We start from the raw sequence: 13,392 nt of genomic DNA on the forward strand, positions 1-13,392 counted from the left end.
TGATTATTTTTAATGATGTCATCTGCAAACATTAAATTCATATTCTCATGGAATCCATTTAAATATAACACTGATTTTCAATAAAATAAGGAAATAAATCTGATCCACCACTGAAGGAATGAATGAATGAAGGGGGTAATTGTGATTTTTTTATTTCATGTTTAATTCTGGCCAGTTTTCATCTGGGAATTCCGACTTCTTAAATATGAGAGATAATTGAGATCTCTAAGACACAAATGTAAACATAACGCTTTTGGAGTTCTCCTCAGAAAGCAAAGTTTTGTTGAATCCTCTGAAGTGACTATAAGAAAGTAGCAACACAACTCTCACTCACATTTTTGAACATAGACCTGAAAGTGCATGATCCAAACCTACATTTTTGTAATTCATGACTGAAAACATTTTGTAACATGATTTTGAGGTACCATTTTCATTGTAATGCAATGTTTGATTTTAAAATGGGTTTCAACAGATGCATTTTGAGATTTTAAGTTTTTTTTAAGTGATATTTAATATCTGATGATTTCTAAAGTGTGATAGAGAAAAAGACAACGAAGACGACTTTTTTTTTTGACAAAGGTCAAAACTCCTGTTATGATCTAGGTTTTTGAGTTGCACTCTTGCCATATATTATATCTATTACTTTTCCTACATTTTTAACAAAAAAGATTGGTAAAATATCTATTCAAGAGTCTTAGACCTTTCCAACGATATATAGTTTGTCATGATTAGATTAGGATTTAATTACTTACCGTGTGCGTTCATGTTGAGTTGTCATGGAAACGGCATACTGTGGGCGGAGACAACCATCAGCCGTCCAATCAAAACCAGCGTCAAGAAAACAAGCGCACTTATTTGATAACTGTACGTGTCTTTATTTGAAAGGGAATGATTTTATGGCATTCTGTTTTACAGTACAGTGCAGGAAAACACATGCTTTTGAAGAAAACATTAAAGTTTTTTGTTGATCACCAGATAAAACCATTCATGAAATAAAAGGACAACAGAACAAACATGCTACAATAATAAAATAAAAAAAGCATTAGTACTAAATCTCTTAACGACTAAACATATATTATGATGTGAATTAGCTACAGTATGTCATCATCATGAGAGTCCATGAATGATTTGTGAATTTTGTTAAATCATCTCATGGTTTATGTTGAACGCTCTTTGTGCTCCTAAGAGAAAAGAAAAGAATGAGAACATATGTCAGTCTTGTATAATTTCTACCACACTAAAGATAGATATGCAAAATCATCATGCAAATAAGAAGTCTGTGAAGGTTTGCCTTCAGCTTTTGATGATGCATTGGGGTTCTGCAGTGTTCGTCCTTGGCCTCTTCCTCACTGGCATAAATGGTATTACACAAGCTACAGAAGTAACCCACCACGGGCCGAATGAACTCTGCGCCTGTTGGTAACGTACAAAAGATAAGTTGTGCAGAAGCTGAGTACTGTCCATATAAGTGCCTTAATTAAGTGCTACTTAATTCCCAGAGGATTTGCATGAGCGTTAGAAGCTCTCACAGCTCAGGTTTGTTAAGCATCATGTTTTCAGAGGGCTGTGAAGCACGCTCTTACCCACTGGATCCATCACAGGTGTTTGCGTCTCTGACACAGCGTCTGAATTTTCCGCCTTTGTTACACTTCCATCATCAGCTGCAGAAACCTTCTTCTCATCTCCCTTTGAGTTGTCATCTTGATTATCTTTCGAAGACTCCTAAGACCATCAAACACACAGTATCAGTTGATATGCTGCACAGCTGTATCTGACAGCTTAACATTAAGGGTTTTGACCAAAGAAAGTACAATAAGTGAGAATGATCTACCTCGACATTCGCAGATGTCTGGACAGACGCCTGCTGCTCAGAAATAGTGTTTTGTGTCTCGGATTCATCATTTTCCTCCTCGAAATCAGAAGATGGGTGTACAGAACCCTCACTAGGTCCATGTAGAAAGTACCTAGCAAACAATATAAAACGGATAAGAGTACATTTGGTGTAGGGATGCAGTAAGTGACTTTCATAGTTGATTATTCAGCTCATAAACTGATCAAATGTGATCGGTCTTATAAAAATATACATTGTTAACATTTGAAAAATGTGCAAATTGAAAACTATACAAATATGATGAAGATCATGCTAAGCATACCATGTGCTAAAATGTTACAAAAAAAAGAAGAAAGTGCACAACATATATGCTTTACAACATAAGATTTGTCCAGTTTTCAATAGGAGGAACAGCAATATCCTATTATATGTTTTAATCCCATTGCATTTACTGTTCTCATAAAAATAGCATTAACGGTGTTAGATGTAGGATTCAATTAAACAATGGTGCATTTAAAACCTAAATTGGTAGCACTTTATTTTACAGTCCTGTTCCTCATGTACATACTATGTACTTATTATAGTAATTACAATAACTATGTAATAACTAGGTACTAACCCTGAACCTACCCCTAAACCTAACCCTACCCCATGTAGTTACCTTGTATTACCAGAACTTTCTTAGATAAATACACTGTAAGTACATGTTAGTACACATATTGTAAAATAAAGTGCAACCCCTAAATTTAACATCCCAAAAATATTTAATAAGAATAACAGGTTTTCTCCATTGCACTCCAGCTAGTTGATATAAAGTTTGTGCTCATTAACATTTAATGGGGACTTATAATAATGATGAGCCTTGTAGCAAAACACTAAAGAGCACACTCATCTGACAAAGGCAATCCAAATCAAAGCCTATACTACAAAAAAGTTGTGTGCTCTGGACAGTTTGGGGTTGTGCACTTTTTGTCTAGCATTTTTACCCATGTTTCACTAATATAAACGGACATCAATTGACTAATTGTTAATAATGCAGGCTATAATCAATTTTGCAGGTCTTGAGGCCCTGACACTGTGTTTGACATCAAGAAACAATGACTGCTTACGACACACTATAAAGACGACAAAGTAGTAATTAGCACTGCTATTTTGAATTTGCATTTCAGCACATACAAATCAAGTGCATAATTACCTTTTATTTAAATGAGCATGCTTGGTAGACACTAAAATCTTGGGATGTATTCCAGCAACTGTAATTTTATTCATGTTGGCCGCAGCTACAACTTTTTCAGCATCAGAGGCATTTTTCATTTCAATCAGTCCCTGGTGGGTGGGGTGGGGGGTAGAACAACATTTTAAGATTTCATTGATGGAAGCACTGAATCTATTTGATATATATATATATATACACATACACACACACACGGCAGTTATAGCTACTAACCGTTCGATGAAGGCGAAACATCCAATGGCGCACTACTTTACCATATGGTTCTGCGATGTTCAGAAATTCTGCATCCGTGTACTCATCAGGCATTGGAAGGTTTCTGATCCGGAGAACTCTGCCATACCCTTCCTGAAGTATTGGAAAGCAACAGACACCGTGTTAGCTGAGCTGTGTACCATCAATGCCACGGCAGTTTATTTCCATGGGTTTTCTGATCTCCATAAAAATACATTATATTTGAGATTCATTTTGTGAAATTTCTTGATTTGACCTCCTCATCACTAGACGTTTGCACGACTATGTCCATGTTGGTTTCCTTTGATTCCTGAGCCTCAGCATCTTCTTCAGAGATATCAGACATTACTACTGGACTCTCCTCACTGGAAGCCAGTGTGCTTGACGGCTCCTTATTGTTCTCTTCAGTATCTTCCTTAACTTTCTCTGAGTCAGCTTCAATATTTTGCCTAAAGCAGAATCAAATATTATCTCGTATGTTCTTCAGAACACAAACTACAGAAAAGTAATGCAAGTTACCCCTCGTTCAGTTGGCTGTATGTCTTTGACACGGTTATCCTCAAGTTTCTGCCACCTAGCTTAATGTGTTGCTTTTTACACTCGGCTTCGAGTTTTGCAGCATCGGCAGCATTCACCATCTCAATTAATGCCTTCTCCGTCTACGATGAAAACAAAATTAACATAATTCTACATATATGATATAAACAGATACTGCATATCACGTATCATGAACACTGATAAATAGAGCTGTAAGGAATTCTCTTGAAGACTTGCTTAACTATTGCTTACTTTTGCATAGACAATATCCTTCCATTAATGTTAAAATTACGCTTTATTTTGATCATTTTACCTTTCGACTGCTGCGAACCAGACAGCAGTTTGCCACTTCTCCGTATTTTTTCCCAATTTTCATCAAATCTGCTTCACTGTATTTTTTAGCCACTGGAAAACCTGCCACCTCAAGAACCTTGCCAAACTGTTCCTTAAATTGAAGGGGAAATTATAAAGAATTCAAAATGCCTTTAGCATAATTAATAGAAGACACCATAATGTGTGTTCCATATACACACAATCACAAACCCTTTAAAGGGATAAACAGACTAACCTCAGTGCTTGAAGTCGAGATCTCCATTTCATCATCTAAAACAAAATGGACATACTTCTTCAATTATCTTTGATTAAAGCAAACTACAAAAATGGTTTTAAGAAAGCATACAGCAGAACTTTATTGCTTTAACTGTTGAATAATTTAATAACAGTGTAAAATAAATACCTTTTTCTGTCAACACTCCCTCCTTGTCTAGATTCTCTGAAAAATCTGCCGCCTCCTACACAGACAAAACAGGACAGATGTAATAGGCTATATCTTTTTTAAATATGGAATACAATATTATGAACTGTGTACCATACTCTACCATCTGAAATACTTAAATTGTGTACATTCCATTCAAAAGGGGATCAGGAAATGACGCAAGCAGGACTTTTTTCTTTACCTCCATCTCCACCGTATTGTCTTTTTGCTCCCCTTGTTGCTCGCTTTTTTCTCCTTGTTGAAGCTCGTTTTGCTCTTGTTTATTTTCGTGAAGCTCTTTTTGATCTCCTTGTTGAAGCTCTTCTTTCTTTTCTAGAAGCTCTTGTTGCTCTCCTTGTTGAAGCTCTTGGGCTTCCTTACAATCGCTCGATCCTTCTGAAGTAGTAGCAGTTGGTACACACTCTGAGATCTCTGGCTGTATGCTCGTTGTGCCCACGTCTGAAGGTTTGGTATGATCATCTGACTTGTTCACAGCTTGGACATGTTCAGATGTATCCGGTTCCTGTTCATCTGAGGTTTGATGCGCCTCATCATCCATCTCTTCATCTACCGTGTGCTCATCTTCTGAATTCAGTGCCTCACCATCATCTGCGATAACTGCCACTCCTTCAAGATCACTATCATCAGCCATGACGTCAGACTGATTGTTGTCGCCTTCAACGGTCTTCTTCACACTATCTTCTGTTTTGATTTTTCGCTTCTGGTCTTTTGAAGGAGAGCTTCTTTTAGAACGGGATTTGGATGAGCTGTCCGGTCTAGAGCTCTCTTTGGTTCTCTCCCGTGAGCGTCCACTTTCTTCTCGTCTCTTAGAGTCTTGACTCATGCGAGACCTGGACCTCTCTTCAGAGGCTCTTCGTTTGGGGCTGGGAGAGTCTCTGTGGGATCTCCTCCTTGGGCTGCAACTCCTCCGTCTTCTCCTGCTGCTGCTGCTATAAGAAACTGGTGACTTTTCTTTGTCAGCATCCGTCGTTCTAGACCATGAAGAGAAATATCAAGCATGTTATTTTAAAAGCAGAATGGAAAAACGCACACCAAATTAGGATCAAAATGTAACGTCTCTAGTGTTACCCAACAAAACAGAATAAAAATATCCAAATGCAAAAATATGGTGTCTTTACAAGCCAACATAAGATCAGCAAAACAGGCTTACTCAAGCGTCTGGTACTCAGTTGAGGAGCAAACGGTAATGGTTTTTCCTTTTATTTTAAGAGAATGGGTTGAATAGTGCTCCACCAATTTATCAGCCTCTTCTGCACTGCTCATCTCCACATAACCCTGCAAAAAGACACAAAGTCTTAATACAACATAGATGACTGCAGAGAAAAAAAATGCCATAAGATAAGTAAAAAAACTATATTTTCTATATCCTACCCGGCCTGGGAGAAACTGAGAATTTTTTACGGATCCGAAACGCTTAGCAATGGCCGTCAACTCCGAGCGTATGCCATCACCAGAAGGTAACGGTGAAAAGCTCACTACACGAGAAGTCTGTAAAACAGGAAGGAACTCTTTCAATTACCATTGGTGGCATACTGAAACAAATAAAATAGATGCAGTCATTTTTGAAGGTGTCACGGGTAAAATCTTTTGAATGGCACTTGGAAAATATCTCTGATCCCCTTCCTGACATAACTAACTTGGATGCCCGACAGAAAAGCAGATAGCTGAGTAAATGTAGCTGAAGTGGATCATTTTGTCAAGTGTGTCATTTTGCTTATCAAGCCTTTGACAACACAGATAAAGCACTGTTGCACTCCTGCTCCATCTCTGACTTCAAAGTCTCAACCATATTTTTAGGATGGGGTTTTGTAAAGTAGGGGAGAGTCTTATTCAGGGACAAGTCTGGCAGAAGATTCAAAATGTTTAACATCGCTAACAAGCAGGGGTTTTGAATCTGGTTCATTGAAAATTTGGAGAAAAACTGTGTTTACCATTTGATTCTTCTTTCTAAAACTAGTAAAATAAATCATGAGCTTAACTACATATTTTATAATAATTTCTATTATTATTACTATAGTGACAATACAATGCCTAATTCATTTGGATAACAACATGTTGTCTTTGTAACATCACTTAATATTCTGGGTTCACACAGGAAAATATGTGGTTGTACTTGTAGGGCTGTGACGGTTGCCGTGACAACTGTTGTCTACTGCCACCGGCGGTAGTGCACGTGACGTCACAAGCATAATACAAAGTTTTGTATATGTGTAATAAGTGTAATAACTGTAATAGTTGCAAATTCTAAGTCTATTGTTATTAACAAATTACCTCAAACACAGCGTTTCCTTTAGATTGGCAGATTTGAGCGCAGGAAAATACAGTTTATACATTCAGCAAATTAATTTAGTGTTGGGCGATGGATCTTGTTGGGAAAGCAAATACCACATCGCCGATCTGGAGTCATCTGCATTCATGTCACCCATCAGCGTTTGCACGAGTTCTCGTGATCGCAAACGCTGGCTGGTCAGGTTTGGTGAGGCTTTCTCCAAACTGGCCAAATACAAACGAGACAGCGATAAATAAAAGATGGTAAAAAGAAATATGGCAACGATTCCTATTTCAAAGAGAGCGCATGCAGATGAAGAGTTACTGAGCTTGCTTGGTGGCGGAAAAGTAAACCGGACGCAACACAACCGCGTTGCGAACTCTGGGTCAGTACCTCACAGACCGGACAGGGATTTATCATGTCTTGTCGTGCAGCTTCCAGTGTAGCATCACTGATTATAATGAGTATTTTGTCACGCTGCGTCGCTCGCGTCCGTTAGAGTGGGTATTTAACTTTCTTATTTAGGCTACTTTCTTGTTTAACTGCATTATTTCTTTGATATTTATTTTAGTGTTTTGCAGGCGGCGTTCACTGACAAGTGCTCAAATGAGTGAGACAGTGCTGTCTGATTTCATAGACATGTGCATACATGTATATATAAATATATCCTGTATATAATATATATAAAATATATTACATGCATGCACAGTTTTATGTCAGCTTTAATCACCTTTTTTGGCACCGGCGCCTTTGAGCACAGGACCGTTTCCGCGCTCGCTTAACTTGCACCTGATAAAAGAGTGAAGTGGAGCGCGTGTCTGAAACGTCTCCTGTTCAGTCATTCTGCGACTGAATAAATGCACTTCTTGCCATGAGAAAAAGTGACAGAAGCAGCAGTTGTGAGTGTCTGGCCATCCCCGCCCCTACGTTAAACATTTAAAAATAACATTTTTTTTTTTTTTTTTATCAACACAGCGCCACCGGCGGTTGTTAGTCCATGACTACCGCGGTGGTAAAAATCAGCTACCGTCACAGCCCTATGTACTTGTATTTTTGGAAAAAGGTCCTCATATTTGGTTGTCCTCTGCATCAAAAAGTATTGGCTTGACATAAAATTGTACTCACCTGTAGGAAATTGAATGCTGCAGACAGAGTAAATACAATCAGTTCTCCTCTGATCCTCAAAGGGTTTTGGTAGAAATATTTTACTATATCCTCTGCCTGGCCTGCTGTTCCCATATTCACAAAAGCCTAGAAAAATATTACAAGAAAAAAGTATTACAGCCCATTTAAAAATCAGATTCATATATTTTTTAAAGGAGTTATATATATATATATATATATATATAAATAAAATGCCATACCATTCTAGGTAACATGATAATTTTGACAATAGCCCCAAACTGGCCAAGCAATTTTTTCAGGTAAGCTTCATCCACATCATCCACTTCAAACTTGACACACACCACTTTGCACTGTAATCAGATTTAGTTAAATAAATATAACAATGTCTGAACTTTAAACCAGCAGTGAAACAGAACATCACAAATAAAAATCCACCTTCGTTGTTGCTTCAGTGTTCTTGCGCTTCTGGCTACTTGATGTTTGACTTTTACTGCTCGACGCTGCACTTTTGCTGCCTGACGATACATTTCTACTGTTTGAGGTTCCACCTGAAAAAAGAACAACATCTGTATATCTAAAATATCTAGAAGATAGATAGCTTGAATCACTACGAAGAGGAATAAAGACGTTACCTCGTTCCTGTGTTGTTCTGGACGTGTGTCGGTCAGGTTGGGCCTCATTTCTGTTAAAGTGTGTACAAAAATGTAATCTAACACATTTTTTGGATAGGTGCGGTTTTACAAATATAACGAGGGAATGATTCTACCTTCGAGCAGATTGGATTGTCTGATCCCACGCTGGATATCTAATGAAAAGGATATTTGTGGAAAACTTTTATTAACGTTTGAGCATTTTGGCAGTTGCTTTTAACACATTCAAGGCCTGCATTTTATCAGTATGTGAGCAGAACTGAACCCATGCAACTGTTAGTATCATGCTACTGATAACCTGGTTTACCATATAAAACAATAAGATGGTAAATACATAACACTTTTACTTTAATAAAAATGTGTCGTAAAGAATTGCACACGCTTTGTTTGTACACTGTGTTATGTTTCATGTTAAATCTGTATGACTACTGGCAATAAATCTGTATAAAATGTAGCTAAATCTCTTAAATCATCCTTGCCATCACCAAATATGTTTCTTAAACTTCTTGACTTTCATGTTTGACAGAAATACTTATTTAGCAACAGCATGAGTTTAAGAACAAAATTAAAGATAAAGTTGAAGATACTTACTTTTCCACAAGACTAAGTTGACTATTAGCATGTTGGGCTCCTTTTATATGCAAAGACCAGTCCTAAAACACAAGTTATATCTCTAAATATTCATTCATGAGACACTAAAATGTATAATATGACAGAGTACATGCATAGTCCATATGATTAAGACAGACTTCCATCTACTTTAAATGAAAAGGACTGTACTGAAAAGAAAGAAAAAAAATCACGTATACTGTTATGCTTATAAAAACTGCATATGCTATCAAAATTAACAGATCTAACATTTTGGTTGTTTCAGACAAAAACGATCTTATCAAGAAATGACAAGTCAATTTTCAAGTCATTATGCAGTGAGAATCTTCCTTTCTATTATAGGCCTTAAATCTCATTCTAACTAGCGCATATTCATACTTTTTGCATCAAGATGAATTCGATCCAAGTATGACTTCATTGCTCAGTGACTCCATTGGTTCTGGTATGTCTTGTGACCGAATATGATGCAGCGTATTTGCATATGCAGAAGCAGGAATGAGATTTGAGGACTATGGCAGTGGGATAGTGACTTCATACAGCGCATGAGTTGAGTGGACTGCTTTAAATGTTACTTTCTGTCTTTATTAGGTTCAGAACAACATGACAGAATTTCCACTTTGGGGTAAACTCTACCTTTAACGCATTAGTCATAAAAAATGCTACTTGGACTTACCTCATATGCCACAGTACGCTCATGTGTATTTTGCCTGCAACTGTCTGGTAAATAGCTGGTAATGTAGAATCTGTAAGAGCGAAGATAAGCTACTTACCTTGTTAGAGAGGACAGTGATTTCGCAGAGCACACATGCGTAGGGAAATACTGGAGGAATTTTCCCGTGGAAATCTGACGCCTCCTTCCTGGTGGGCACTCTAGGAGCTGACTCTGTCCTCCGTTGGTGTGAAGATTGACCAATGTCTCTGCCGGCCAGGTGCGAGGGTGGAGCAAGGTCTCTGATGGACAGGAGCGAGGGCAGACCGACGTCTCTGCTGGACAGGAGATTCGGTGGAGCGATGCCTCTGTTTGACAGGAGCGAGGTTGGAGCGGTGTCTCTGCTCAACAGATGTGAGGACTGGCCAATGTCTCTACCAGACAGGTGTGAGGACTGGCCATTGTCTCTTCCAGACAGATGTGAGGACTGGCCAATGTCTCTACTGGACAGATATGAGGGCTGGCCAATGTCTCTTCCGGACAGATGTGAGGACTGGCCAATGTCTCTCCCGGACAGATGTGAGGACTGGACAATGTCTCTCCCAGACAGATGTGAGGTCTGACCAATGTCTCTCCCAGACAGATGTAAGGAGTGACTGACGTCTCTGCTAGAGCGATGCGAGGACTGACTGACGTCTCTATTGGACAGATAAGAGGATTGACTGACATCTCTGCTAGAGCGATGGGAGGATTGACTTGCATCTCTAGTGGACAGAGGAGAGGATTGACTAACGTCTCTGCTGTGGCTAGAGTAAGACTGCGGGATGATGGATGTTTTCTGCCTCGATGGTTCTGTGGCATGAGATGCTTTTTCAAAGTAAGACTGTTTGTCTTTCAAATGGTTGTACTCAACCACATAGTTCGAGTCAGAACTGGTGTACGTGCATGTTGGAGCGCTTGTTTGTTGGGCATTTTCCCAGCGGTCGTCCCAGGTTGGAAACGGCTCTCGAGGAATGGAATATGACTGACGCGCAGGGAAATCCAATGGATACTCAACCAGCTGTGTGTGGCTCCTGTCGTCCCAGGAGCGAGATGACGAACTGGCTTGGAGCGCGCTGGACCTAGATGAAGAAGGGTTGGACGCTTTCTTACTTTTGATCTGCGCGAGAAGGTCAGGAAGGGTATCGGCTGCGATGAGATGCTCAGGAAGCTGGGCAAGAGTTTGAAGGTCTTCAGCATCCAATCCACAGCTATGCAGAAAAGACAAAGCCTTAGCAGACGAGAGGACAGGTTCTGATGAGGATGGAGACGTCCGCTCTGGAGACCCACTCCTTATTCGCGACCTGTAAGCGGTAGACTCCCGGTGATAAATTCGTTGCGAGTCTTTGTACTTGTCACTGCTTGTGCTGTAATCATCAGCTGGGTTTCGGTATGGTTGATTGTAAGACATGTCCCAAAGTTGTCAAATATGTGCAGAACCTTAAAAACAATCAGCTCTTGCAGGGGCAGCTGTTGCTCACCTGTCAAATGTTGATTAGGAAAAATTGTTCTGCTTGTATTAATGTTACAATAGTGAAGAGATCAGCTTTAGGTGGAAGATCTGCTGGTGAATCCGGATGACTGGTGTCACCTGTATCAGTCTTACCTTGAGATGAAAAATCAAATCATTCACACTTTGTGGATGTCTCTGGATTTGTTTTATAAAACTTCAGCTGTATCAGACCAGTAATATCACAACTAATAATCTAATTAAAGTAGTAGATATAAAATGTCCATTTGTTAGAGGATATGTTTAAAGGAAAGCAACTTTAACTGGAACACTTCATCTTTACTATCGCTTTCATTTCAACATGCATTTATAATACACGTAAATTATTATACAAGAAAAAATAATAGCTTGTAACAGCTTGAAATTAAATTTAAACTACCTCAATGGAGGTGGAGTTTGTTTTCAGCTTAAAAATGAAGAATAATTTGAGTTTTCCCTGAAAGGTTGATCTCTTGTGTTTTGGCCCGATGCTGCTAAGCGCCATGTTCCGTTTGTCTTTGGCCCTGATGCTATCCGCCATATTCTCGCCGATACAATAACATTATATGACGCGTAGTCACATTATATTACGAAGGAAATAACCAGTTTGTACTGACTTATAAAAAAAACTTACCTTAAACGCTGGAATAAATCAACTGATCGCCAAAACGATGCAAAATAGCGGTTGTGGTGAAAGCGTTCTTCTTGTCTCCGTGTCTAAACCGGAAATGTGATATTACAAAATAAAAGTCACGACGGATGTATCGTTTGAATATGTGTGAAAATTAAAAATGACATTACATTTTATTCAGAAAAAACAAAACAAATACATTATAGCATTAATTGGTTAGAACGGACCTTAAAAATTTATCTCTGATAATGCAAATGTTTGATCAATATTGTTACAGTAGAAACAACTTTACCAGCTAAAGTGACAGAGAAAAATTATGGTTAAAATTTAAAACTATGTAAACACAATTGTCTTCTCTCGGTTCCCAAATCCTTAAACTCTTGTTAATACTGGCGTTTACATATGCCTATTTTTCCAGATTTTTATTGCCAGTAGTGACCTGCTATACTTGCTATATTACAAAGCCTTTTTAGCAATACAAAGAGAGAGCGAGAGAGGGGGGGGGAGTGGGGGGGGAGGTGTTTACTGTAAGGTGATCTGAGCATGACTGATTAATAACATTACAATATTAAAATAAAATGATCTCTCTTTTGCATTTTGTGAAAGATATAATTCAATACCTTTGTATTAATAAAACAACATAAAATGAAAACATCGTAGCAGCAGTTAAGTGTGAGGCAAATTCGACATTTAAATCATTATAACAGAACAGCTATGACTTGCTTCTGAATTCATAGGCTTTTACTACATTAAATAGAGAAAATATTTGTTAATTTAAAACATAGTACAAATAAATATAGGCTATATATTAAAAGATGTTCCAGCATGAGTGGTTCATTTCTTCACCCCATTTCTCTGTGCTTTGGCTTCTGCCTCTTCCAAATATTCTAGATGAGGAAAAAATAAAATAAAAATAGAACATTTGTTTCAGAAACATATCACATACACATAACATAACATTTCACAATTTAGTGAATCCTCATTACAACAAATAATTGTAAATACTAAATACGATTTACGTTGTACAGTGTAATCATCTTTTCTTTTTTGTAGAACTGTAATTTTCAGACTTCAGAACGCAGTTCTGATAGCAGTTTTTTGCACACTTCTTCTAATACAAACCAAGTCAAATGACTGGCTTCGTAAAACTATTTATTAGCTAAATAAAATCAATCTTACCAACTGGGACATCACCAAGAGCAGCGCTTCTAGATTCTAGCTTTATTTGAGGTGCTCTTCTCTGATACAACAACAGCAGCCTACTGTGGTCAAAGGAAAGCAGTGGATAAATCTTTGTTTTGCTCTATAGGGTTCCTGTCTGGG

The 13,392-nt window shown here is 38.2% G+C and overlaps 1 protein-coding gene across 4 annotated transcripts; it reads right to left on the reverse strand.

The window, feature by feature from the left end:
- Window positions 1-851: 851 nt before the first annotated feature.
- matr3l1.1 (matrin 3-like 1.1) lies at window positions 852-12,198 on the reverse strand. 4 transcript variants are annotated; one of them, XM_059515469.1, is made up of 23 exons: window positions 12,073-12,198; window positions 10,032-11,555; window positions 9,244-9,305; window positions 8,769-8,807; window positions 8,635-8,684; window positions 8,438-8,550; window positions 8,242-8,352; window positions 8,003-8,128; window positions 5,980-6,096; window positions 5,759-5,883; window positions 4,893-5,579; window positions 4,790-4,838; window positions 4,570-4,624; window positions 4,402-4,436; window positions 4,147-4,278; window positions 3,816-3,955; window positions 3,553-3,745; window positions 3,279-3,410; window positions 3,027-3,157; window positions 1,832-1,964; window positions 1,584-1,722; window positions 1,292-1,413; window positions 852-1,181 (listed from the first exon to the last, which is right to left on the reverse strand). In XM_059515469.1, exons 2-23 carry the CDS (start codon window positions 11,358-11,360, stop codon window positions 1,158-1,160), a joined length of 4,044 nt encoding a protein of 1,347 aa, XP_059371452.1. In that variant the 5' UTR covers window positions 11,361-11,555; window positions 12,073-12,198; the 3' UTR covers window positions 852-1,157. The 4 variants fall into 4 exon arrangements, with proteins under 4 accessions (XP_059371452.1, XP_059371451.1, XP_059371449.1 ...); XM_059515468.1 differs by having other exon boundaries at window positions 4,147-4,272; window positions 4,790-5,579; XM_059515466.1 differs by having other exon boundaries at window positions 4,790-5,579.
- Between the last annotated feature and the right edge of the window lie 1,194 nt (window positions 12,199-13,392).

Source organism: Carassius carassius, chromosome 29 (genome assembly GCF_963082965.1).
Source record: "Carassius carassius chromosome 29, fCarCar2.1, whole genome shotgun sequence".
Lineage (NCBI taxonomy): Eukaryota > Metazoa > Chordata > Actinopteri > Cypriniformes > Cyprinidae > Carassius > Carassius carassius.